Genomic DNA, 27,290 nt, shown 5'->3' with positions numbered 1-27,290 from the left:
TTACCTTGCTGTTTTGGCAGGACAGTGAGCCAGGCAGACTGGTTGGCCTGCCCTATATAATTGGAGACCTTACATATATACTCCCCAGCATCCTCCTCAGTCACATTGAACAGAGCCAGCACTTCTGCATTGGAACTATTTATTCCCGAGTGCTGGAACAGACACAGGAGAACAATATAACGGCCAACCAGGAAGGACTTTGCACTGCCTAGGGTCCCACCACCAACATACCACAAAAAAACAAAAACAAAAACAAAAACAAAAACAAAAACATCCTCCATTAGGTCTAAGCAGCTGCCTTCAAGGGTTGTGGGTTTCGATAGAACAAAATATGCCAACTGATGGCAAAGGAAGTGACCCAGTGGAGAGGGACGGAACGGTGTACTCAATACCCAGCAAGCTGGTCCTCTTTTTCCAGCTCTTTTGATCATCGGCATTCTCAGCGGAGAAGAATACCTCATTGGTTGAGAGTTTTTAGTGGAGCTGCCTATGGTTCTACTGGAAGACCGTTCTTTTAAAGGACGTTCTCCACGAGCACCTAGATGCAGCAGACGTGGCAGGCAACGGCTAAGAAGAGGCTGTACGGACTTAGCTGCTGCTTGCTCTCACCGTCCTGAAGAGCAAGACAGATCTAAAAATTAAAGAGGCCGATGTGATCACCAAGGCCCCTCTTAAATGGGGATTTGCAAGGAACCAAATAAGAAATACCAGGAGAAAGAAAGTTTCCTTGTTCAACATTTCACCGGTGCAAGAACATTTTCTTCAAGTTTATCGTCTAAGCCACATGGGAGTCCATTTCAAAGGCTAAAAGATTTCTTTTAAAAGTAAAATGTAAATCATTTCTGACCGGTGGCTGCTCCAGTTTGAGCCTGACATCGGACGAAGGCGACATTGGCCTAACAGTAGACACTGGTACTGTGCCTCAAGTTTGCAGAGGTCTCCCAGTGCATGCCATCCGGTGGACTCTGCACAGCCGCCCCGTAGGGGGGAACGGCATCACAATCCCCACTTTTATGGATGGGCCACTAAGTCTGCATGTCTTGCCGGACAGTTGAATTATCCTGACCCCCACTTTAAGAGCCCCTCCACCACCCCAGAGCTCGCTGCTGCAATTTTACCAGTGAGCCCAATAATCCGCTAATTCCCTAACACACTCCCTCCTGGCCGGTCCAAGAAAGAGAATCATCTTCTCACAGATCCGACAGGAAATCAAAGAACCTGTCCCCAAGTCCACGGCGGAGACCCCAGGCGTGGGTCCCTTCAGATTCAGAAAGTCCTCACCTTGAGAACCTTGAGGTACGGCAACCCATCGGGCCCGTATTTGCTCCCGTTCTTTTCTACGTGTTTGATCCACTGAATGTGGGGCTGGGCATCGCTGTAAACTTTGCAGACAAACTCCACGTCGCCTCCGACCACGGTGGAGGCGTTTGCCGGCAGCCCAGCTTGGAGGATGGGCCGGTGTGGCGATCGCTCTGGGGAAGAGAGGGAGGGAAGGGGGGAGACGAATAAATAAGTTGTGTTGTCCAGAAGGCTGCTCGTGAACATAAGCCAAAAAGGCCTCAAGTCTGCTGGCTGACTCCTTTGAAATAACACTGCGGCCCAATGCATAACAAAACCGACTTCAAAGGAGACTGCTGGAGCGCGACCCTTGTAAAAAGAATACTTATTTAGAAAACAGAGAGAAGAACTTCTGATATCTCAAGTTATTGGTTGTCTGTGGCCACCTACCGAACAAGGGGAAAGACGTTATTTTGACGATCGAGAAGACAAATGGCAGGGGAAAGGGGGCCCCTTTATTTGTCCCACGTGGCATAACATCAGAGACTCCCATTGACCATGAGCGTAACATGGAGGGCAGGGGACAAGATTTAGGGCACTCTGAACACCACGATGGCTCCCATACACGGTGTCTCCAGAAATATCTCTAAGCTGCTCGGACAAGACCTCCGTTTCTTGCTTTGAAAAGAAAAACTGAAAGATGGAGCTCAAGGTTATGAACAGCCTGACTTGAACAAGTGGATTCATCTTACTATGGAATTCACTCTTTTTATTCATCATTCACCCATTCATCTCCTTGATACATATTACGTGTTACCACCTGCCAAATGCTAGATGCACAAATAGACAATCCTTATTCGGATGTGGCACTGAAAGAAACACAACCAGACACCAATTGCCCAATCCTGGTGGTGCTCTAGGCCATGTTCAAGGAAGCCCCATAGAGGGTATGCTAGCAATGACTTCCCACCCTTGCTTGCCTTGCCCCTCTCTCTCTCTCTCTCTCTCTCTCTCTCTCTCTAGGCAAAAAGTTCTCAACAAACGACACCTCTTGTCTTACACCTAAAAAAAGTTCCTCTCTGGTTTAGAGGTGGTCTCTACAAAAATCTTGTAGAGGCAGCCACGTCAAGGGACATGAGAAACTGCACACCAGAGTCCTCAAGAATCTGCTAACAGACCAGCCTGCTGCGTGATCCTGTCCACAAAGGCACTAGAATCACAAGCCAACTGCCATCTTCCTATGTGGCAGTTGGGTCAAGAGCCACACATAACCAGTCAGCCAGCCACCCAACAATGTATCATCCCATCCCCACGTACCTGCATGTACAAGCCAGCCTCCCTATCTATCTCCCCACCCTGCAGATCCCACTGCCTTTAACCCCCACCTTAAAAAATGACCTAAAGGGGCAGCCCTGGTGGCTCGGTGGTTTAGCGCCGCCTATAGCCCAGGGCCTGATCCTGGAGACCCAGGATCGAATCCCATGTCAGGCTCCCTGCATGGAGCCTGCTTCTCTCTCGCCTGTGTCTCTGCCTCTCGCCTCTCTCTCCTCTCTGTGTATTCTCATGAATAAATAAATTAAATATTTTTAAAAAAATGATCTAAGGAAAGAAGGAGATCTCAGCCAACCCAACACTCCAAGGATGCCTCCACCCTGTACCTGAGTATCCCCATGCACTGGGCTGGAAACAGTAGATTACAATGATAGATATCTAAACCCTTCTATATTTGGGCTTTTCAGATTAAAATATCATTTAGTGGAATTTGTTGGACACAAGCCAAACCATGTGCAAATTGATTTTACTGCAAAAGCCTGTTGGTCTTTAAAAACAAGAAAGAAAAAGAAAGAAGAAAAGAAAGAAGAAAGAAGAAAGAAAGAAAGAAAGAAAGAAAAAAGAAAGAAAGAAAGAAAGAAAAGGAGAAAAGAAAAAAGAAAAGAAAAGAAAAGAAAAAAGAAAGAAAGCTAGTGGGTTACCCTTAGCACCTTTCCTTCCAGAACTTCCCATCACTTTACAGACATCTACACTTTCACGTTAAAAAGATAAGGATTTCAGAGCCTCCAAAGAAGTCACTCGTTTGCCCGACATTACCCTGTAGGCTGAGCAGAGAACCCAGAAGTCCTACTTTTGTGGGCAGAAAATCTCAAACCTAGGGTCCCTTCAAACATCACCAGAAAGCCTCTCACCCTTCGGCTGACGCGCCATCCCTGAGATGGACCACTGTGAGGCTCCTGGTCTGGTCTGGCAGCCAGCTGGATGCCCCGGGGACCCAGCTTGCAGCTGGCAGGGACAGGTCCAGTTTAATCCTGGCTAGCCCCATCCACGTGAGAAGAACAGAGTTAAGTCCAGACACAAACTGTCCTCACCAGGCCTCTTCCCAAGAGACTCAGTTGGGGTGGGGGGGGGTGTATGTGTGGAGGATCTGTCCTCTGGGCTGGATGCTGCCGGCCAAGCTCACAAAATAACACTCCTTTATACGTACCTCGTACTGAGGTGGTTTACGCTTTCCCATAGAAAAGTGAATTTTCGGTATCAATTCCTTCTCTGGCTCGGTTCTCCAGTTTTGTGTGTGTGAGTTGGTGTGTTTTAAGATAAATATTTACAGTGGACCTCAGCATTTATTCTTAGAAACAAAGGTACTATAAAATCTTAAATGTCATAAGCCAGATCAACTGAATTTCAAACCAAGTTCTCCTTCTTAAACATACTTGTTTCCAATAAATCGTTTCACAAGCAAACATTGTGCATGTAATACCAAATAATGATGCCCTGGGAACAATGAGTGCTTTCATACCGCCGACATCTCTGGCCTGCGCCAGCCTGCAGCAGGGAACATAGTCACTGGGGCAACACTGGCAGGACCCACTACAGAGCTGCGGCCTTGTTTTACTTGTGGTCAGCGTGCTGCTACGTTCCAGTTATTAAGTTAGGCCATTGCTATCCCCACTATCCCCCCCCCCGCCCCCCTCCCCAAAAAAAGGCCACTGCAATGGTTTCATGTTATTGCATTTGCAAATTACAGCTTCCCAAATGTTACCACTCGCAGTCCTGAATGTATCCTTTCAAATTTTCTCACCTTATACAAAATAACCTCTTAGCCACCCCCCACCCTCCCTCAGCCCTTTCTCACTTTTGGTACAAAAACTGCAAGTCGGATTGCTCTGTAATCGAAACCTTACACCGTCTTCCAAAAACTTATTACAGCTGCCTTCGGTATAAAATGAAACCTTAGAGAATGTTATTTAAAATGTTTTTAAAAAGTCAGTAGGCCTCATGTTTCGTTTCTCCACATCAGGCTCTGATTTCCTTTGCAACCTTATTCTCTGCCCTTAAACAAGTCAGAGACCAGGCCCCAAACATTTTGGAAAGGGTCCCGGGATGCCAGCATCTGCAGAGCACCGTGTGCCTCTTCTCAAATCCTTGGGCGATCACGCTCCCCTGGGGTCGGCCAGACCCGAAAGAACAGTGATCAGCAGTAAGGGGATGACGGAACTTAGAACTCCTGAACCCCTGGGGTGAGAGCAGGGTGCAGGCGGCAGCTCCTGCACGGGGGGTGGGACCTCTGTGGCCAGCTCCCCAAGGGACCCTGGAAAACAGCAGGAACAGGGTGGTGATGATGGGCGACCCCCACTCCCACCCCAACAGCCAACGTGCTCCCCCTGGAACCTGCCCAGACCCTGGGCAGAGCAAACCCCTCAGGTTCCCAAAGTGCCGGGCGACAAACTGATATAAAAAGAAGAGGCCGGTGAATTATCTCTGGATTATGAAATAACACTCCGAGCTGGCCCATCTCTCGGCCATCTTCGTGATACCAAAAATCACAGCTTCTCCACCAGGAAGCCTTGACAGTTTCAGGCAAGGTTCTCCTACGGCATGTTTAACTCTCAGATCTGATAGAAAACAGATTTTTCTCTTTCCAGGGGCCGGGAAATAAATATATGGAAAGCAGAAAAGCTGACAAGCAGCTCAACCCCTGCGAACTTACTGCGAGTTTCAAAACACACACTGTGAGCGAGCAGGTTGCAGGAGGACAGTGCCTGCACACCTTTAACAGAGCGACACTCAGGCCCCTGCGCGAATTCCAACTCGAGACAGAAGGGAAAGAAGCCCAGAGGGTGCGGTTGCTGCCGATGGGGCAAGTTGGCTGCTCTGCTGGAATGAGGTTCCACCGAATCGATGCGTAGTAAACACAGACTGAAGTGCTTTAAAAAACACATTCTCTCCCCTGAGATTTCTCTCTCTCTCTCTCTCTGTGTGTGTGTCCCTTTTGTCAAGAGCTCCAAGCAAGTCCACGTTCTGAAAGCAGAAGGCCCAGCTGCTACAAGTCTAAATTTCAGGACTGACCCTCTCAAGTCCTGCCCTGAAGCTGGGAGCCACAAACAGAAAAAAGCAGGCAGAAAGCAGCCTGCTTCGTTCCAAGAGGTAATTATTGAGCAAGAGAAAAATACCTGAGTGACAAAGAATAAATCTTTGTTAATTGACCACTGAAACTTTATAACATGCCAGTCCTCCTCTGGACATAATAATATGCTTGGCTCATAAGAGATCTACAACTTTTGCTCTGACATAGCAAAGGCCATAAAAAACGTCCGTGGAGCAGAGAGGCCTCATGTCTACAGGCTCAGTAAATACGCATCCCGGGGATCAGAAGGAGACCGGGTTCTTAAATTACACCTATAAATTAATCAAGCCCAGAGTTGCTGGTTTCCCAGCACACATTGGTCTCCTGAGCATTTCTCCCCAAAAGTTCAGCAGAGCTGGCCACAAAGAACCATTTCAAAGCCGTTCTCTCGGCAGCCAAACACCAAGAGACTTGAATCACACTGAGTGCCCAGTATTGATCTGGAAAGAGCACGTCTCCTGCTCTGGGGCACCCATTCATTTAAGGAGTGCAGAGAACCTTGTCTGCCCTGTCCTTAAATTGAAATCAAAATTTAATTACCCTTCCTCTAAAATGGCAGTTTCTTAGCAACTCCGAGGCACTGAATAGGGAAAGAACGTTCTACGATTTGGAGGACAAGTGAAAACAACAGAGAAATCTTTTTCTAAAAGAATTCCCGGCCTAGCTTGTTTTCCAAAGAGTAGGTAGTGGTTGCTTTTGTTGCATAAAAACGCACTAAACCAGTTAGCAAGAGGCGATCAAAGCCCTCTGAAGTCTGAGGAACCCAATAACCTGCCAAAGACCTCACACTAATTACAATTAGTAGAATGAGTTCATTGCCTTGTCAAGACTCTACCTAATGCACTCAGCACAGACAGGAGAGATCTAGTTGGGTTCTGAGTTTTGTTTCCCCTAAACTTCCTCCAGCCTCTAGAAACTAGCACAAAAGGAGGTCAGAATTAAAAATGATCAGTGGGAAAAGGTAAGGTCTGGATGCAAGACAAGAGGAAGTAGCACACTTTTAGAGAGTCCAAGTACCTGGTAGCTGATATTCTGGGCCTGTCACCTTCTAGAACAGATGGGAGTGGCCTGGGATACTGAGCACCCAGAATAACTTAAAAAAAAAAAAAAAAAAAAAACAAGGAAAAATGCCTTTTTGCAGAGGGTCACTGGTTTGTTGCTCTTTCTCCGTCCTAAGCTTTGCTGAGCCTCATTTTCCTCCTGCCTGGACATTTGACTCTGAAAGTCTTGCGGAACTGGGCTGGGTGGGGATCCAGCTTCCCCCAAAACATACACATTTTTCCTATAGAGAGAGCAACGTCTGCAGACCGAGCCGGTTTGGGGAAAGCCAAAGTGTCTTCCCTCCAGCGCTGAAGTCCCTCAGTGACTTATGGAGGCTGCACCATGTGAAATGCTAGAAGCAAAACACCACTAATTCCTTTGTGCTTGCTCGATGAGGTGGAGAGCGGAGTGAAGTGCTGGCCGAGGCTGGGCGGCCTGGGAAGACCAAAGCAGGTGTAGGCAAAGTGCCTTCCCTAATTAATGTCATAGACTGTATTATGTGGCTGGGGCCTGAGTGGCTTCTACCAGCTGGGTGTCAATTTAGGTCTTCTTGGGCAAATTACAGGAGCAGGGCTGTGTGTTATTTACACCCCAAATGTTTACCATACCCTGAACTCTGTGCCTTCGAAAGTTAAACCAGAACTGAAGACTCTGAGGTGACCACAAAGTTATGTCAAAGTTTAGATTCAAAAGTGCCTTTCCGGGAATCCCTGGGTGGCTCGGCGGTTTAGCGCCTGCCTTTGGCCCAGGGCGCAATTCTGGGGTCCCGGGATCGAGTCCCACGTCGGGCTCCCAGCATGGGGCCTGCTTCTCCATCCTCCTGTGTCTCTGCCTCTCTCTCTCTCTCTCTCTCTCTCTCTGTCTGTCATAAATAAATAAATAAATCTTAAAAAAAAAAGTGCCTTTCCTTTAGTTCAAGAAAGACGTGGCTTTGGGGCGATGGAAAGTTCTGGGGATAGATGGTGGTGATCGTCGTATAACCACGTGAATGTATTTAATGCCACTAAACTACACCTTCAAAATCGACTGAAATGGTACATTTTGTTATATATACTTTGCCACTTTTTTTTTTTTTAAGGGGAGAAAAGGCAAAGGGGACACTATCACAGAATGAACAAGATCTATTTCTAGGGTCACGGAAAACCTGCCTCCTCAATTAGTCACGTGTATTTATCTTGTCGCGTTTACCGAGAGCTTTCCTCCGTTCTGACACAAAGACTCCGCACAAAGTCCCTCCCTGTCTTGGGCCTGGGCCTGGCTTCCACGCTGATGTAAAACTCAAACGTCAATCTCCCCAGGCGCGCTCCGACGGCGCTGGGGTAAACACAGCTGAGAGCGGTCACGCTGGGAGCCGCAGCACAAGGCCTCAGCACCCCGCCACTTGCCACGGGGGGTGCAACATCCTTCAGGAATGTACGATTATCAGCTGGTGTCTGCAGAACTGGGTTGCCTCCATGGGAAGAGCATGCTGGAAGTGTTTTTTTAAAGTCCCGGAATTAAACATACCTTTCTGCTAGACTCCAAATCAGAATACTTTCTCTCAAATGATTTGCAAAGAAGCTAAAAACCAAATCACTGGGGAGCCCCCAAAGACAGCACGACTGAAAATGAAGCTCTTCAGGTTGAAAATGTTTCACTGACATCAGGAGGATCCAGTTATCCACCTCTAGAAATCCATCCCAGAAAAATAGTCACCCGGGTGGCCAAGAAATAGGTGTGCACAAAGCCTGCCATGGTAGCCTCGGTTTTGTTTTTTAAAGATACTACTTATTTATTTGAGAGAGAGAAGGTGCACACAAGCAGAGGAGCGGTGGAGGGAGACAGAGAAGCGGACTCCCTGCTGTGCAGGGGGCTCAAAGCAAGAGCTGGATCGCACATCCCTGGGATCATGACTGAAGCTGAAGGCGGACACCTAACCGACTGAGCCTCCCAGGGACCTGGCCTCTTTTGTAACTGGAAAACAACCTGGACGCCCACCCAGGGGGGATGTGATTAAATAAATTACACTATCTCCATGACCAAAGAACATACGGGTCACGAATAAGAATGAGATCATCAACATGTACAGGCATGGAAAGAGATCTACAAGAATAAGGTTCACAAGTTAATCACCTTCCACCATGAAAACGCCTTCCTTCTAGAGGAAGTCTAGAAAAATCTATCACACTAATCTCTTAGATGCTTTATTTTGCTCCCCAGGGTGGTTCAAGCAGAAGTAAAAGCTTTCGGCCATCTGGGCAAACAAGAAATGCCTCCCCGTTAGTACAAACTACATGAGAAGTCAAACGGTAAAACCTCATTTGTTTTCTTAGATGCAAACTCAGACAGTGAAAATAGAAGTGATTCTTGATACTCCTTGCTGTAAGCGTCACCTAAAGAAGAAGCTTCCAAATCGTCACCCAGCTCACGAAAGGCTCTGCCTGCTTCTCACTGACCCTGCTGGGATGCCTCAAGCCACCCAGCCCACTCCCTACTGAACATTCAGTGATGGTTTCATACACAGAACGGTTTTCTTTTTGTTGGCCAAAATGTAAATGCAAAGGACTGAATCCTTTACTTTTTAGCCCCAGTCCAGAGTACCCAAAAATAATGAGGACTCCCTTAGGGGCACCTGGGTGGCTTAGTCGCTTAAGTGTCCAATCTTGGTTTCAGCTAAGGTCATGATCTCAGGGTCAGAAGGTTGAGCCCCGTTTTTGGCTCTTTGCTGGGCATGGAGCCTGCTTAAGATTCTCTCTCCCTCTGCCCCTCTACTTGCCCCCGCAACCTGCTCAAGCACTCTCTCTCTCTCAAAAAAAAAAAAAAAAAAAAAGGACTTAACTTCTTTTTTCAAAGAAAGCACAACTGCCAAATGATCCTTCCAGATACTATCCAGTGCCTGTCTTACAAAATATCACCTTTGAGACCCCTGGGTGGTGCAGCGGTTTGGTGCCTGCCTTTGGCCCAGGGCGCGATCCTGGAGACCCGGGATCGAATCCCACGTCGGGCTCCCGGTGCATGGAGCCTGCTTCTCCCTCTGCCTGTGTCTCTGCCTCTCTCTCTCTCTCTCTGTGACTATCATAAAAAAAAGTTTAAAAAAAAATATCACCTTCAACCTGATATGAGGGGAAATATGTCTGGGGCACAATCTGACCTGTTGATCTCTACACTTATTTGGGATGGAAAGGATTCCTACAGGAATCCTTATGTGAGAGAACCCTCTAAGGGGGAGGCTCTGGGAGAGAGAGAGAAAACATAGTTCTATCAAGATCCAGAAATCTCGGGACACCTGGGTGGCTCAACAGTTAAGCATCTGCCTTCAGCTCAGGGGATGATCCTGGAGTTTCCGGATGGAGTCCCACATCAGGCTCCCTGCATAGAGCCTGCCTCTCCCTCTGCCTATGTCTCTGCCTGTGTGTGTGTGTCTTAGAAATAAATACATTAAAAAAAAAAAAAAAAGATCCTGAAATCTCCATTCCTATCTATCATCATCTCACTGTGGCAGTATTAGGGTCTTCTGTGCCATGACATGAGTAGAGTCCCTGTCTCAGTCAACTGCCTGCCAGCCCTTAGGCCAACTACAGGCTGCTTCACAGACCAAGGGCTCATCAGAGCAATAGAGTTAACATGGATAGTCCCTTCTAGAGTACTCTGCTCAAGCCAATGAGGTTCTCACCTCCTCCTCACCTCTCTCTTCTCAGAAAGAGAAACAAGAAATCATCCCATTACAATCCCAGTGCCCAGCCATCTCTTCCCCACCTCCTCCTGCATTTGGTGTCACGAACGGTGGAAAGATGGTGGAAGGATGTTGACAGAACTCCAGAAGCTCCCTTTCCTAATCAAGCCTGCTCCCTAGATTGGGAGCACATTCTTCTTACAATACTAGGTCATTCTGCCTCCCGGGTCCTTGATGTGAAAATATACTGAATACGAAGTCAGGGCACACAGCAGTGGGCTGTTCTGAGGGAGGAGGAGTCCATAAAGGCACGCTGGTTGGAGTATCATTGAAAAAAGAAAGAAAATCTCACGGCATTTCTATATTCACATTTTAAGGAAAGTTGACATAATACTTCCCAACTGGGGTCCTCTGGTTTATAAAGGTGACTGGAAATTGAAGCTGTATTACGTGTTTAGAGAGAAGCTCTGATGAGGACTTGCTTCAGGAGTCACCAGATTAAGAACCACGAGCTCTAAAAAATACGTCCTGCATTAGTGGCACCTGCGTGGCTCAGTCGGTTAAGCATCTGCGCTCGGCTCAAGTCATGATCTCGAGGTCCTGGGATGGAGCCTCACATCAGGCTTCCTGCTCAGTGGGGAGCCTACTTCTCCCTCTCTCTCTGCCTCTCTCCCCCCTGCTTGTGCTCTCTCCTCTCTCAAATAAATAAATAAAATCTTTAAGGAAAAAAAAAAGTCACATGTTAAACTGCTTTTCTTCATTTTTCCAACTCAGCACGCACAGATAGAAATCTCAGAAAGTTCTAGCTCATCCTGGGCACCGTGACTACGATCGGCGCCTTCCATTTTCATGCCAAGACCACTCGCCCACTCTTGGACAGCAGCAGCTTTCTGTCCAGCCCCTGCCCCGACCTATAACACCGCCAGGTATGGGTGTGTGTGTGGGGGGAGTGGGGGGGGGGACACCATCTTCTTACAAAAGGCACTAACTGGTCTGTGACACTTCCACATCCTCTTTGCCCACACCATAGACTCAATGCCAAAGATGAGACAAGCGATCAAATATTAGCCTTCTCCCCAGCCACCTCGGCCGGGACCCCTGCCAGAAATTCAAGCAATCAATAAGGCTTCCTTCCTCAAGTACGGGGCAGAGGGCAATTGATGGCTTGTAGGGAACGTGGCAAAACTGCTGACACCGCAAGGTTCTGACATGCCCCGTCCACGTCGGCTTGTGTCTGGCCCCAACCTCAAGTGCGAGCACACAAGACACCACCTGCTCGCAGCGCCTGGCAGGAGGAAACTTCTGGCTGGTTTTGGTCCTTTGGGAAAGCACTTACTTGCCGGTCAGTACATCTGGAGTGACGTAGCCACTCACTGACCAGCTTTTGCCCCTGGAATCCCTGTTGTGAAACAGGTATAAAAATCTGCTCATTAAACAGTAGCTCAAAGGAAGTTTTGAAATCTCTGTCCCGAAGGAAAGAAGAGGACAGACCACTTCCTTTAACCAGGGCTGTGCTGAGTGCAGGTGCCTCAGCCTAGGGATCCAAGAGGAGGTATGGGACCACCTAACAGGAGTGGCTAACAATCCATCACATGGTTCTGCTATTTAAAAGCACTGCCCCTTACTACCTCACCGCACCCCACCCCACAGTGGGACAAGGTCATTCCCCCCACTTTACAGAACTGAGGCTCAGAGGTTCCACACCTTCCAAGGCCGCGGAGCTACTACCCAAGCTAGAAATGGAATGGGAACCCCCTCCACCATGTAATTCCCATGAGAACCTCTAGAGGTGCTTCCAGTAAGGGGTGGAGTCCCATGAGGGTTGACACAGTGGCTCCGGTGGGGAAAAAAGGGAGAAATGGCTCTGGGGCCACTAAAGCAGCAGCAGGACTTTGCTTCCTACTCAATCCTGCCCAATCCCTTGATTCTAAGGTAACTAAACAAGGTTACATACTTAGCACTCACTGGCACCTATTACCTGGCATGGTACCCCAACCCAGTGTCAACAAGGGGGCTTTCTATCTCCCCCCCAAATGAGATTTCACAACTCTAGAGCTGGCATACAGGTCCAACATCAGGGTAAACACACCAAGTCTTAAACTCAGAGCAAGAAAGGGAAAGAATCAGTTGGCAGCAAGAAGATGAATAAGGCCTGGCCAGGAAACCTCTAGAACCAGAGGCTTCAGGTGCAGAACTGTCGGGGGCTCTGTGGAGCTGAGGCTGGTGGATGCCAGGGAAATGCACAAGTGTGGCAACTCTTGATCATGAGAGTCAAGGGTTCCAGGCGTTAAAATCTCTGGGTGCACGGTTTCATGTAGTGTAACACTATCTACACCATCACGGCCACCCCTCATCAGACAGAAACAAAAGCTCTGCCTAGAAGCCCTGGTGTGACGGAAACTAGGACAGACAGGTGTCTTCCGTGAGGAGCGAGTGAACAGGCATGATCCTAATGTTGACAGTTTCAGTAACAACCAGTTAATTAATGAGGCCTCCACATCTTCATTTACTTAAATGTGACTTTGTTCCAACCCCTCCTCCCCCCCGCCCACCACCAAAAAGAAGAGACCAAATTTCACCCTGGAGAAGTGTGGCTCGAGGGGCTCTAACCTGCATCAGCCCCTCTTCTGCTCAGGGATCACACTGGAGGCTTTGTCTTTGCGGACAGAGGCTGCCCCAAGCAGTAAGCAATTTATGCAATTTCTCCTTCTCCCACTGAGGATGGGCTGCCAAAAGCTCAGTGCCAGGTGTCAACCCCACAGCCAGGCTTCTCAATCTGTGCTTGGAATAAAAGACTCTTCATTCCTGGTGAGCACACACCAGAGGGGTGGGTTAGCACCGGGACAGATTCCTTCGTGCTTTCAGGCTCCGTCCCATCATGTCCAGGGCCCAGTTACAGCAGATTTTTGTCAAGGACTAGTCAACAGCACCATGCTGGTCTGCCACTGAGCAAGTCAGGGCTGGTGAGGAGGCCTGAGGAACCCCGACCCAGCCAGAGGGATGCCTGGCCGTTGACTGGCTCCCAACCATCTACTGAGACCTGCTCTGGTGCTTACAGCTCTTGTCCCGGGAAGGACAAACCTCTGCAAGTCAGACTGATAGAGGACAAGGCATGGCCGGCCTCAGCAAATCCGGAGCCATTGTTTCCAACCTCCCCTGCACTCTGCCCTGCAATAGCCAATGCCAGGTGAAAAGCTAAAAATTATCTCATGGTCTCTGGAATTCCCGAATTGGAGCCTCCAAAGGGAGAAAAAGTTCATAAATCAAAGCCAAAGGGTCTCTAGGAGGGAGGAGGAGCAACCGGTCCATTAAATATTTTCATCTCTCTCTCTGTTGTTTTGAGCATGGGGCGGGGTAACAGCAGCACTCTTTTCAGTGTCTTGCAGGGGTCCCTGCTGGTCCACAGCACAGGACACCTAAAACAGAGACCTCCATGTGAGGTGCACGGAGCATTAATCTAGGTTTCCAAGACACTCAGGTGGAGGCCCTGGCTCTGGTGTTAAGTCCTTGGCAAATAAATCCTTCATCCTGCCCCCCCACCCTAAACCTGATGTTCCTCAATTATCAGTAGGGTGAGAGGGGAGGGTGGAGGCCAGCTTCAGGTACTTGGAACTCTCAAATGCCACAATCCTCTTCTGTGACCAGATGGGTCCTGGGGTGGCCTTGACCACTGCATTAACCAAAGGTGTAAATCTAGCAGGACACGTGAACGGCAGCCACTGGCCCCTTCTGTCGGTCCCAACACGGCCTCTAGTTTACTTAACAAAACTTCTGATGGAGTCTAATAAAAGCTATTAAAAATGCCTTCTAGGGGTGCCTGGGTGGCTCAGTTGGTTAAGCGTCTGGCTTCGGGCTCAGGTCATGGTCCTGGGGTCGAGCCTCATATCGGGCTCCCCGCTGGCCTGCCTCTCCCTCTCCCTCTGAGCTCTCTCTTTATCTCTCAAATAAATAAAGTCTTTAAAAAAACAAAAATGCCTTCTAACTCTCCAGAGTCCAGATTTGAAGGGAGAAAACCAGATATATGTTGTCGGCCACCTGATGCCAATTTGGTGCTTTTTTTTTTTTATCTGGTAACCCAAACAGATTCCTCATAACCGTTATAGTGGGTTGAACTGTGCCCCCCGCCAAAAAAAAGATAAGTCCACGTCCTAATGCTGGAGCCTGGGAATGTGACCCTATTTGGAAAGAAGGTGTTTGTAACTAAGTTAGGGATCTTGAGATGAGACCATCCAGATTGAGGGCGGCCCTAAATCCAATGGCAGGTGTTCCTGTAAGAGACACACAGACAGGAAGATCACAGGAAGAGGGAGGCACAGACTGGGGTGTCATGTCCACAAGTCGAGGGCAGGCACCAGCCACCAGAAGCTGGGGAAGAGGCGTGAAACAGACCCCCCCGGCCACCGCCGCCGCCAGAGTCTCCAGAAGGAACCCACCCCGCTGACACCCTGACTTCAAATGTCTGGCTTCCAGAACAGAGACAGAATAAACTTCCGTTGTTTTAAGCCATCCAGTTTGTGCTCACTTGTCACAGCAGCCCCTAGGAAACAGACACCACCATCACAGGAATGAGCCAAGTACCATCACTGCAACTTCCCTGAGGAGGACAGAGAGGCTCAGAAAAGCTAACCGACTTGTCACAATTCACTCGGTGCCCCAGCATGCGGGCTGGCCGACGTGCCACTCTCCCCAGGACACCAGGCTGCCTTTGGCGAAGGCTGGGTGAGTCTTGGCCCCTTCTCATCTGCAGAAACAAGGACCGTGACACCAAAAGTTACGGGACGTGTCCCAGGTTGCGGCTTCTTGGTGGCACAGCAATCAGAATCCAGCACTTCAGCCTCATTCGCTGATGAACGATGGCCAAGACTCGCCACCTCCCGGAGCCAGCTCTTTCGGGGGAGCCTGTTTTATTACAGTCACAATTACTGAGATGCGGAGCTTCACACTAATTTTCCCTTGCAAGTAAATGGCTGAAAAGTAATGGTGTCAATTTTAATGAGGATCAAGCAAGCAAGGCTCCTAAAAGGGCTCCCATAAACGAGAGCATTTCCCTCACACCCAACAATGGCTGGCTGTTTAATTCCAGAACACAAGAATGTCACTTAAATTACACGGCTTTTACATTAAAGTGCTTATGGGAATGCCTTTCCAAGGAAGAATTTCAATAAAAAGATCTCACCCATTTTGATGCTTCGTAATATCTGAACCGCCAATCTATGTATCATAGCAACAAAAATAAACCCTCGAAGAATGTGAACGAGAGCAGGACCTCACTTTCACTGGGATAGTCTCTGATTTTCTGTGAAACACAGCTGTAGCTGGGAAGCTTGTTATCATGTGGCGGTGTATTACCCTTGGACTGTGGGCCACCAGAAAATCGTGGTTCAAGCCCGAATCCCTTTTGTTGCCACTTGCTGAGATGTTCAGAACACCCGCCTGCCAACCCTGTAAGTCTGCATGAGGCTCTCGAGCTGACTCAATTCTTATTTTATTAGTGCTTCTCAAAGCAATTACTGGGGTTTTGAGCAAAGATGAGAGTATTTCACACCTCCATCTCTCCTGAAAATGTCTTATACTCCACTGACTCTTGGCTTCTATTTATAAAGAAGGTTCAAGGCTTGGAAAATTATTAGGGGTTGAGCTTTAATGGATATTCCCAACCAGCATTGTGTCATTATTGGCTCACGTCTGGCTGGGCAATCTCCCAAATTTGTGACATAATCGGGCCTTTCTCTGCATTACTCCATACGCTCTATGCTCCCTCTACATTACACCACTGAATCATTCGCTCTTTTCAACAAGACTGATTGCCAGGGGATTAACATTAGACAGCACAATTCCATTATTCAGCAGCCCGATTCAAATCCAGCCCTAAACTGTAAGAGAGATTTCAGGGCTTCACAGAGATGAGCTGCCAGAAAGCTCAAAGGAGAGGTGGGTGAGGGGCTTTTGAATGTTTTACATAACAACTCAACCTAAAACCTGCTATGAGCAAGAGCCCTTGGCTGAGATGGCATCTCAGCCGACTCCCGATTCCTGGAACGGTCCCCAACCAATCCCAGGGAACAATCTGTGGACCTATCCACAGCCAGAATCCTCGCCGACTGCTACAACACAATTATTTTATTCACACGATCAATTACTTAGTTTCAAATTTAAGTGTTTAGAACTTTTAGCCCCAAATCTCTCTTTCCTTAAATAGAAACACTCTGATGTCAAATTCAGGAGATGTGAGGCCCAATGTGAACTCCACGTTGTGTGCTTCATCAATAGATTTATGGCACGTCAATGCCAAAATAAATGTTCACTGTTCTCTTCTCATATTTGAGTGTTACTTCTTTCTGTCTGATTCGTAAAATATCCGTACATAGTAATTCCCACTAAGAAACCTTCCACAAACACCTCTGTGCAAAAAGAATGTTCCAAAACTCAGTCTTTTATGAATGTCCACAGGATCTACATAATGTCAAGGCTACCAAATTTCACATTAAGGCTCCTGAATAACAAAAATAAAATGTCACAAATACTCTTTTCACTGAATCCTCATATACACATGGAAATGAACACGATCTCATGTTTTCTAAGAGTTTCTTATGGATTTCATTGGACTTACGATAGACAATCAAAATGGTTTTCCATTTAATATTCAGTTAACCTAAAACTTCACTTAACCAAAGTCTATGTAATTGGTTAATCAAGCTTTTGGAAGGTTTTTTAATGGTTTTTTTGGGAAATTCAAATTGCTGTGGAGCCTCTCTTCAAAGAGTTTATAGTTTCTTGAAGGAGAAGAAATGCCCACATGTGAAATAATGGTAGGGACCCATGCATAGAAAATGATGGAGGAAACCCTTTGTTCATAGACATGTTGGGTGGGCATGAATCTGTGAAGTTACATAGGGTCGCATTCAGGGAAAATCCAGCAGGGAGAGCCTGGAGTGGAGACCGTTAGCAGGAGCTGGCAATCTGCAAGTGGAGAAGGACAAACTGGTTAGCTAACCCCCAGCCAGGACTCAAAGTCAAGTGGTGATTCTGACGGTTATTCTGAGAGTCCGGGTAGATGACAATACAGAGAAAAAAAATGGATTATACAAAGAAAAGACCTTAGCCCACCATTCCTGCAGCAGTGAGATACACCCTACGTATCACCAACCTTCCAACATGACAGAGAAACATCCTTTATCAGTTACAACAAAACCCATCACAATAGGCAAGACAGGAAGAAATTTGTATAGCAGGACAACAGGCTATGTGGTCCTAAGATATTTAATTAAAACAGTCTATCTGAGCACTTAGATAAAAAGGTATTCACAACCCCACATAACAGTTCTCTTTTCACAGAAGACATCGTTTCTAGGAACAAATGCTGAACCTACAGTATTGAATGACTTCCTTCTGATGGAAGTGAAGGGCGCCTTGACACTGACCTTCCTCCAGCCAGCTATGAGCTCAGGCATCGCGATACCTTCCCCTTTACTCTGTAGCTGGCTAGTACAATTGCCCTTCTTTAGATCATGTTGTCTTTCTTTTAAAAAACAAAGTTCTAGGGGCGCCTGGGTAACTCAGTAGGTTAAGCATCCAACTCTTAGTTTTGGCTCAGGTCACAATCTCAGGGGTGTGGGACTGCACCCCACATCGGGCTCTACACTTTGCATGGAGTCTGCTGAAGATTCTCTCCCTCTCCCGCTCCCCCCTGCACTCAATCTCTCACTCTCTCTCAAATAAAGAACTTAAAAAGACAAAGCTCTCCTAGAGCATATCTATACCCTTTCCCTGAAGACGCCAACATTTCTCAGAGTAAATCTCAGCTTCCAGAACACCAGCACATTTCATATCATGTCCATTTTGCACAAGATGAAACCAACACGAGGAAACTAAGAGGATCACACAAAATGCATAAAACATGGCTCATCGGGAAACAGAACATTGTCAATCCTCCTCAAATGACAGCTTGTATTTAAGAAAGAAGGAAAAAGACCAACTCTCCTTAAACCACGGGGAGAAACAAGACTCACTTTCACGATGTCAAAGGAGTCAGGCTATAGCAGGCTGGCGTACAGCCGCCCCTCTGGGAGAAGCACACTCACCAACGACGTCGAGGTGGTACGTGTGATTAATGGAGCCATACTCATTCTCTACCACACAGGTGTAATTTCCTTTGTCGGATGGGACCACGCTCTCCATAATAAGGCTCCAGTGCTGGTTTCGTACCTGCAAAGATCAAAGTAAAGGTGCTTATTTCACAACCTTGGCACAAAATACCAGGTGCTTTGCTTCCTTGATTTAACCAGAAGCTGGGGGAGACAAGGAAGGTAGAGAAGAATCACCTTTATTCTAGATTGCCCTCAGATACTGAGTACTCGGAATGGAGACAAAGGAAAATGATCATTATCATCAAGGTGAATGTCTAGCAAGGGGATACGAATGTGTTTAGATACGTAAGTGCGTGGAGTGGGTCTGTCACCGTCATGGTTTGAGGGTTCCTCCAGGAGCTACCAAATGGCCGGAGGAACCTGCACATTAGCCTGCGACCCCATCAGTGCCCCAGAGCACAGGGGCTAAAAGGTTGCCCAACCACTAGGTACCTTCAGGCCCCATAGCACCAATGATCCACTTAGGGCCAACACCAATGAGCACTACTATATGCCAGGCACTGCTCTGAGCACCCCCATCCAGCCTTAGCAAATGTGATTCCCCCAAGGAGCCCACAAGCTAGATTCTGTATTGTTCCTCGAGCCTTCCAGTTTGCAAGCCTGTCATTTCTTTCCCCATGGCCCTCAGATGCTGTCTAGAAGTCTCAAGAAGTCTCAACTGGGAACAAAGGTCTGCCCCTCCCATCTCTGGCAGTGGCCAAATAGATGCTACATATTCCTGAGAGATATACTCAGAATTCCAAATATGGGAGCAATGAATCCTCAGGAAACCTAAGTTGTATATCCATCTGCTTACAAACTCCTTGAGACTTTTCAAAGATAAGCAGCATATGTGAAAATAAGTTATTGTGACTCCCACCCACAGTTCTGTCAACATGCAAACAGACTAGACTCTAACATTCCCACCTTGCTTTTAAAATATTTTAATAGACTCAAACTTTCAAGCAAGCATGACTTTTCCTGACTAAGGTCAAAATGCAGATTTTATCTTGCCGGTTCTCCAACTCCAAATCACGTTTTAAAGGTATTCTGGGCAAGGCACTCTAAAGAAATGGAGAGAAAAAATAAAAAGCCAGGGCCCTACTAGTCTTAACTATGATTTCAGGAATTTCAACTGACCTTCTGAATGATTCCCTGAGCACTGCAAGTGTTTTCTGCCTTAATCACATAAAAACCGATAATGCCAGCAGAGCCTCTGCAAGCACATGAGTGAGTCAAGGAACTGGAGAATAAAGAAAACCATCTCATGAATGCTCCACGATAAAAACGGGGGAGAGCAGAGCAGCTGTCCACGTTGAAAAGTGGCACCAGCAGAGGTAAGAGGTTATCAGAGCCTGTTACCACCCAACTCGTGTCCCGTCAGATGTTCAGCTCTGTGGGAGCCACTGTGACAGAGGACAGTTCCTGACGCTGAGTTCAAAACCAAGACCACTGCTCATCACGGACAGTCTTATGCAGGATCACGGGGTGAGGGCTGGACTCTTCTTGTGCAAGCACTGAAGAGTGAGTTCTGGGCAGACAGTCACTTTGTTCTCGCTGTTACCCTCTCACCGCCTCCCCTACATAAATAACCCTGACGACTGTTTCTATCGAATGTCATGGGGTTGATGATGGGACGTGCATTCTCACTGTCACAGGTGAAAAGTCTGGCGGTAAACTCAATCTGAAGGCATCAGACCCCAAAGGAGAGAGTCTGTCCTCTCCATTGAAGACGTGCTCACTGCTCGTGGCCGGGCCGTAGACTTGTAGGAGAACCAAACCAAGAGGCCAGGTCTCCACTTAGGAGGAATGAGCCTTGCATGCACAGCATATAGAGGGAACGCTGTGAAGGAGAAGACCCGGTTGCCAAGCCTTCCAGGGCAATGAGAATTCTCTGCCCAAATCCCGGCCCCCTGAGTGTTACCCGGGAGCTGTGTGCTAAGAGCATGAAAGATGCTGGCAGTAACTCTTTGATTCAACTTGAGGCAGACGGTCACACACTGAGACCCTCCCTCTCTAAGCTCTCAGGGGCATCAGAAATGGGACTTTCCTGGACTCTGAAGAGCTAATCACACGGAGAGTAACTTAGGGATGAAGCCACAGGCCCTAACGTCACCAAGCCACGTAATCCAGCATTTAGCCCTGCTGTAAATATTCAGTTCTTTGAGCCCCCGCTCAAATGTCATGCCCGTAAGCCCTTAATCATGACTAGTGCCTGTCTCTGGACCCCATCCAAACTGTCAATGTCTTTCTTGCGCCTGGATCCAGATTTGGCACACAGCGCACTCCAAATGGAGCTGAACCTGAACTGCCCAGGGAGGGCATCGTCTGCCTCTGCCCAAGACATTAAATCTTGGCATATGCCGCTCGGCATACCACTGCTGTTTTTAACCCCAGGGCATCATATGGTCAGATCCAATCTCTCGTCGGGGCTGTGGCATTCCACATAAGATTCCCCACTCAAGAGCGTGCGCTCCCTGAATATTATTTACTTCCTGGAGATGCACTACAAATATTAATAAGTTAACATTTATAAAATGCTTTCACAATGAGAGACACATTTACCAAACAAGTGCTTCTGCCCTTTCAGAGACCTTGGTACTCGATCAATACTGCCCCATGCGATGCTGTTAATATTTATTTTCTTACACCATCATTCCAGTATTTGATTACTTGACATACCACCAGTCCCAAATTTTATGAGCTGTGGCATTTTCCAAATGGACACCCTTCGAAGCTGCCAACAGTGGGAATGTCTGACACTTTCACAGGGGATATCCTACCATTAATTAGCGGTTGCTTAATGACAAGCTCAAAGAGTACAAACAGTAACTCTATCAAGATGGGGAACAAAGACGACTTCTTGAGTTTCTCTTCTAAGTTCTCCATCTCCATACCACGATTTAGTGTCAACCTAAAGACTCTATCCTTCCAACAAAAACATAAGACATCCTCTCCAATATATATATTTTTTTTCTTTTCTTTTTTTTTTTTTTAATATGCCTCATCTTCTTAGTGCAACAATCCTACTGCCAGTTAGGTCCCAGTTTGGTAGAAGGCACTTCTTTGCTTTCACAGAAGAGGGAATGTAAATCCCCAATAAACATATGAAAAGATGCTTCACCTCATTAACAATCAGGGAAATGCAAATTAAAACAATAATGAGACACTGTTATTCACCAGCTGATTAACAAAAATTAGGAAGATCCACGTCATTGAGTACTTAGTGAGGGTGTAGGGAGACAGAGACTCAAAGTGAGAACAGGAACAGAGAGAAAAACCTCCCTGTAAAATAATTTGGCAGGGCCTATTAAAATTAGCAACGCATTTTTTTTTCTTTCTACCCAGTTAATTCCACTTCTAGAAATCTAGCCTACACAGAAAACAGCAGGATTACTTCAAGGCACATGAACAAGACTGTTGCTTTGAGCACTGTTTGTAACAGCAAAAATGAACCCATCAGGAAGAGAGTCATTAATAATATACAGCTCATCCTATATGAACGAATGTGTACTTAATTCATTCCAACAAAATAGCATACAGTCATTAAAAAGAGCAAGGTATTCTTAAATTCAACCTGGTAAGATATCATTAGTAGTTATTGCTACATGGAGCGGGGGGGCGGGGATGGGGGAAATACGTGGGATTAAAAAGAAGTGTATTCAGGATCCTGTTTTATAGAAATACACACACACAACCCTACAGGTGCCTAAAGCCCTGAATTTATAAGCATGACTGTCTAAACATAGCTAAAATCAGAACAAAAATGTACTAAACTGTTAGCAGTACATTTTATATAATGAAGTGGTAGGATTACGCATGTGTTGACTTTTTTCTCATTTTCACTTTTTGCATTTAAACAGAAATCACACAGTTGACAAAAAAGTAAAATAAAACTGCTCCCCACCCCCCACCTCCCCTTTTCAGTAGTAACCGCTATGCTGCAAAACCACCGTGTCTGGAACTCTCTGGCAGACTGAGCACGAGGGCCAGGGAGGAGAGAAATCCTGCACCAGCGGCCACATGCACAGTCCTTTCTTCTCATTCCTGCCCATGGCCAAATCTTTGTGGAATTCATCATTATTTTTCATCTGCCAAGGAACAGAATTAGAGAGCATGAGGCTTCAAAACTATGTTCACTAAAGACTTGTAAAAATAACATTTCAATACTGAAACAAAGCAGATTGAAGCGAATGGCCTAAACTCTTTTGCTCCTAACACAAAAAGTGGATTCCACAAACATTCCACACCCGTGGTCACAAAGACCAAAGGTGGCCCAGACAGGTTTTTTCAGAATTCCTCTGCTACCTAAGTCTTCCAAGGTGCATGTCTAAACCCCAGCTATCTTCAGGTGACAACTGGGAATGTAGATTTAGTTTGATACGATACCAAAACACCTTGGTGAAAGGTGAAAGGCCAAAGACCCAGGCTGTCACCTGGATGTTTGGTTTCCACAGTGCAAAACAAAACAAAACAAAAAAAAAAAAAAAGAAAAAAAAAATCTGGACATTTCCAAATACCTAGGTGTTCGATAATAAGCAGAATAAACATCCAGAAGCTGGATGGAAAGTTTTGCTCTATGCCAAGTCAATGAATACTATGCCCATGTGATGGCCAATACCCCCAAGACTTCCTTTCACCAGTACCAGGGCCCAATTTATAAAGAAAGGCAGCAATCCCTTTGAACCCTGGCCTTTATAAAGGCAGCCCATAAACGACATAAGCCAGTAGTCATTAGGATGCAGAGAGCCCTACTATCCCATGTCAGACCCCATTTTCTAGCAGGTTCCTGGGGTCTCTAAACCAGGGCTCTGGAGGTGTGCACAAACCGAGCTTACATGTTTCAAGGGCTTGTGGCACTCACTGTTGCTTATCACCAGGCAGATGTGGAGGCAAATGCCAATCTGATTAATGCTTAAACTCCCGAAGTTTGCTTTTCAGGAGGTGTCCACAGAACAGGGCGAGGTGAGCTCTGACCCTCTAACACCCAACTGCAGAAACTTTCCTGCACTCAGTGAATAATGCATGGGTCTCCCAGAGGAGTCAGAAGAGAATTACAAAATGCAAGGCTGTCCTCAGATGCCTGAAAGGGGCTCTGGAAGAGGCTGGGCAAGGGGGAGCGGGGGGGGGGGGGGGGGGGGCAGACTGCCAGCAGGGTCACTGCCTTTCAAATTTAACTCTAAAAACGTCATGACCGGGGCACCTGAGTGGCTCAGAGGTTGAGCATCTGCCTTAGGCTCAGGTCGTGATCCCAGGGTCCTGGGATAGAGTCCCACACTGGGCTCCCCTGAGGGAGCCTGCTTCTTCCCTTCCTCCTCTGCCTATGTCTCTGACTCTCTCTGTGTGTGTCTCATGAATAAATAAAATCTTTAAAAAATAAAAATAAAAAAAATAATAAAAATCTCATGATCTTCCTCAAAAAGCTAAATGAAGAATCACCCAATGACCCAGCAATCACTCTGCTAGGTATACACCCAAAGGAACTGCAAGCAAGGACTCTGATACCTGTGCCCCCATGTTCATAGCTGAATCATTCACAAGAGCCAACAGGTGGGAAAATCCCATCAACAGATGAATGGATAAATCAAAGGAGCCTATCCATATAATGGAACATTATCCAGCCCTAAAAAGGAATAAAGGTATGATTTTTGCTACAACACATCTGAACCCAGATGGAAGGACAAATATCCTAGGATCCCACTTGCAGGAAATACCTGCAGCAGGCAAATTGAGAGACAGAAAAATTAGAGGGACCAGGGCCGGGGAAGCGGGGGGATGATTGGCAGGAAGAGGAATAGAAAATTATTGCTTAATGGAGAATGTTTTGCTTCAGGTGAAAAATAAATGACAAAATTTATATTGTATTTTACCGCGATTTTGAAAAATCCTACACAGATCATGGACTACATGCTGCACTTTGCTCCCAACAGTGTACCTTGGGCGGACACTTACATGTGCTTTAGGATGCCACTACTACCTCCATGTTTCTAAGAGATCACAGTTGTTTTTTGTTTTGTTTTTGTTTTTTTAAATAAAAACATGGAACCACATTTGAAGAAAACAGTTTAGTAAGAGCATGAACTTTGGAGGAAAACCACCTGGGTCCATATGGCAGCTCCGCCACTGAGGAGCCACGTGACAAGCCTCATCTGTAAAAGGGACGAAATAACAGTGCCCCCCTCTTTGGGCTGCACGAGGACCCAAACCCATGGCAGACGGGAGGGAGGCACCCAGTACAATCACAAGATAGGTGAGCAGTCAGTGCCTGCTGGCTGAAAACAACACATATCAGCTTCCTCATCACAGATGGCCTGATCTGGGATCAAAGCTGAAATGCCTTGGCTGAGAAAAAGAGCTCAACAAGATATAAATATATTGATAAGGACATCAATAGTGATTTTTCCAAATAAACACACTTTGGGATAACATTTTTTTTAAAAGATTTTATTTATTCATCTGAGAGAGAGAAAGAGAGAGCAAAACCAGGGAGAGAAGCAGGCAGGGGGGCACATGGGGCTTGATCCCAGGACCCTGGGATCACGACCTGCACTGAAGGCAGACACTTAACCGTCTGAGTCACTCAGGCACCCAAGGATTAGGCATAACATTTAATCAAAAGTCTCTAATACGACATCTAAGTAACCTGGAAAATGTAAATCTCATTAACCTACCCAGCAAAACCACCAGTTTAGTTGTGATTGAAACGGGTTTCACCTCATCTCTCCTTGGACCTGAAACATACCAGGGAACAGACAGTACAGACCCTACAATGCCCTACTCTGCTCAGGGGCTCCATGGGAGTTCTCAGCTCCAGGATGCCTGAAGCTCACCTGCTCAGGTGCCACTTCCATGGCCAGCTTGAGGGGGTGCTGTGTTCTGTGATCTCTCTGGGTTCTTCTGCAGTTAGCAGCACGCAAGGCAGTTTTAAGACTACTCTTGCCCTCTATGCTTGAGTCATTACCTAGGAATGAGTTGGGAACTGAGGTGGTCTACTAATTACCTTGGTCTTCTTGCTTTTCTGCATTAGATTGTAATTACTGTTCAGAGCCCTTTGAAATATCTAGCCTTAAAGGTAACCGCTTTCTTTAAAAAAAAAAAAAAAAAATCTGTGTTCTTGTTTATGATAAAAAAAAAAAATGGTTGGTGGTTATGCTACTAAATCACAGTTGGAAGGGATCAGATGTTCAAGACTATCCATCCAAACTTCATATTAAGGCTAGGCGACCTAAAACAAGGAGAGCTTAAACAACTCGCCCACAGTCAAGATTGATGAAAGAGCCCAGGCATGACTACAATTAGGGAGATATAGTTATGCTTCAAGTCAACCCTTATCACTGTAAATAATAACATCCCACCAGCCTTTGCCCACATACTAAGAAAACAATAATATGACTGTTAAATCACCTTAGAAGGCTCAGCATGAGGTCTTTGATAAATCAGACTGAACCACAGAATACCAAAGAGCTCTATTGGTCATTTTAATTAAAATGAGCTTTGTCCCATTTCATAATTCCCTTTCATTTTGTTTTGATGTTTATGTTTGTTCCCTCCTCCCTTCACTGGTCTCCATATGCACACCATTTCAAAACAAGCTGTAACACAGTGTACAAGGGCCAAGGTGGCTGATCCATAAACATGCAGAAAGAGCTAGACCGACAGCTGAGCTAGACAGAGCAACCACGGTTTATGGAATGAGATTTATGAAGGAAAAAAAAAATCACAGAAATAACACACATCTGTTTGTGGAAACTTTCAGGTCTTGCTTTCTGGAAAAATATATCTTGGAAAACTTGACACTTTGCTTCTTCGTTAAATAAAGTGGCAAAGGGATGGGAGGCAGGGGAGAGGGACATTTGGACATCAGGCTGTCCACATGTCAATGGGGTCTCTGCTTTGTGGGGACTGCACTGTACCCTGATTCCCTCAGGTCGAATGTTGGGAGAAGCAGAAGTCTCTGTAGGTAACAAAGACCCACCTGTAGCAACCATGCTCCCAACTGCCCCAGTCAGGCCCTGAAGAGGCCAGCACCAGTCAGACAGCTTGAACTCATGGTGGGAGCAGGGCTGCCGGCCTCTGTGACCACCCAGGACTCAAGACCTGGGGACCTGTGGTGAGTCCAACACATCAATAGTAAGGCTTAGGCTTTAGGTAACTATGTTTTCCCAGGAGATGAGCAATCTCTTTCCCTTTCAAGTCCCAGAAGCTCAATGGATTCCTGAGGGAACCAGCATCCCCAAATCAATGTCCAATAATGCCACAATTGTTGTGAAAACCCTTTCCTAAACCCAGGTTGACCACCTTTGCATTTGATGGAGTGACACCCCCATCACACCCTAGGGGTGCTTAAGCATTTCCATAGACCCTTCTCCAGAGAAAGTCCAGCAGGACCAGAAATGTGCCCTCAATCACTGCAAGCCAGCATACCACAGTCCAAAGGTCAATACTCTGCCCAACTTGCTCTTTTTTTCTCAATGGAAATACATACTTTATTTTTTTAAGATCTTATCTTTTAGGTAATCTCTACATTCAGTGTGGGACTCAAACCCACAACCCCAAGATCAAGAGTTCTATGCTCCACCAACTTAGCCAGCCAGGTGCCCCTAAGGCAAAAAATACTTGAGATTTTTGTTCCCATGCACTCAAATTCCCATTCTCTCTCACCCCGGAAATGGCTCAAATGGGAAATAAGAAAAATCATTCCATCATCTGCACCTCCAAGGAAACAGGCTAAAGGTATTCCACTGAAGGTCTGCTTTTAGAACAGTGCTCTTCCGTTAGCGCAGTATCGCCCTTG

The 27,290-nt window shown here is 46.6% G+C and overlaps 1 protein-coding gene across 19 annotated transcripts in view; it reads right to left on the bottom strand.

Annotated features, from left to right (window-relative positions):
• FGFR2 (fibroblast growth factor receptor 2) overlaps positions 1 to 27,290 on the bottom strand; it is a 106,621-nt gene that overhangs the window by 37,227 nt on the left and 42,104 nt on the right. For 10 of the 19 annotated variants that reach the window (XM_072805074.1, XM_072805073.1, XM_072805065.1 and 7 more), the window contains 3 exons: positions 18,452 to 18,575; positions 1,282 to 1,472; positions 5 to 152 (listed from right to left, as the gene is read on the bottom strand). In XM_072805074.1, the coding sequence (XP_072661175.1) occupies positions 5 to 152; positions 1,282 to 1,472; positions 18,452 to 18,575 (463 nt within the window). The remainder of the gene's footprint in view (positions 1 to 4; positions 153 to 1,281; positions 1,473 to 18,451; positions 18,576 to 27,290) is intronic. The other 9 variants (XM_072805075.1, XM_072805066.1, XM_072805068.1 and 6 more) reach the window with 1 other exon arrangement.

The sequence above is a fragment of the Canis lupus genome, chromosome 29 (genome assembly GCF_048164855.1).
Source record: "Canis lupus baileyi chromosome 29, mCanLup2.hap1, whole genome shotgun sequence".
NCBI classification, from domain to species: domain Eukaryota; kingdom Metazoa; phylum Chordata; class Mammalia; order Carnivora; family Canidae; genus Canis; species Canis lupus.
Note: the sequence above shows the minus strand (reverse complement) of the source record. Positions and strands in the feature narration are given on the sequence as shown.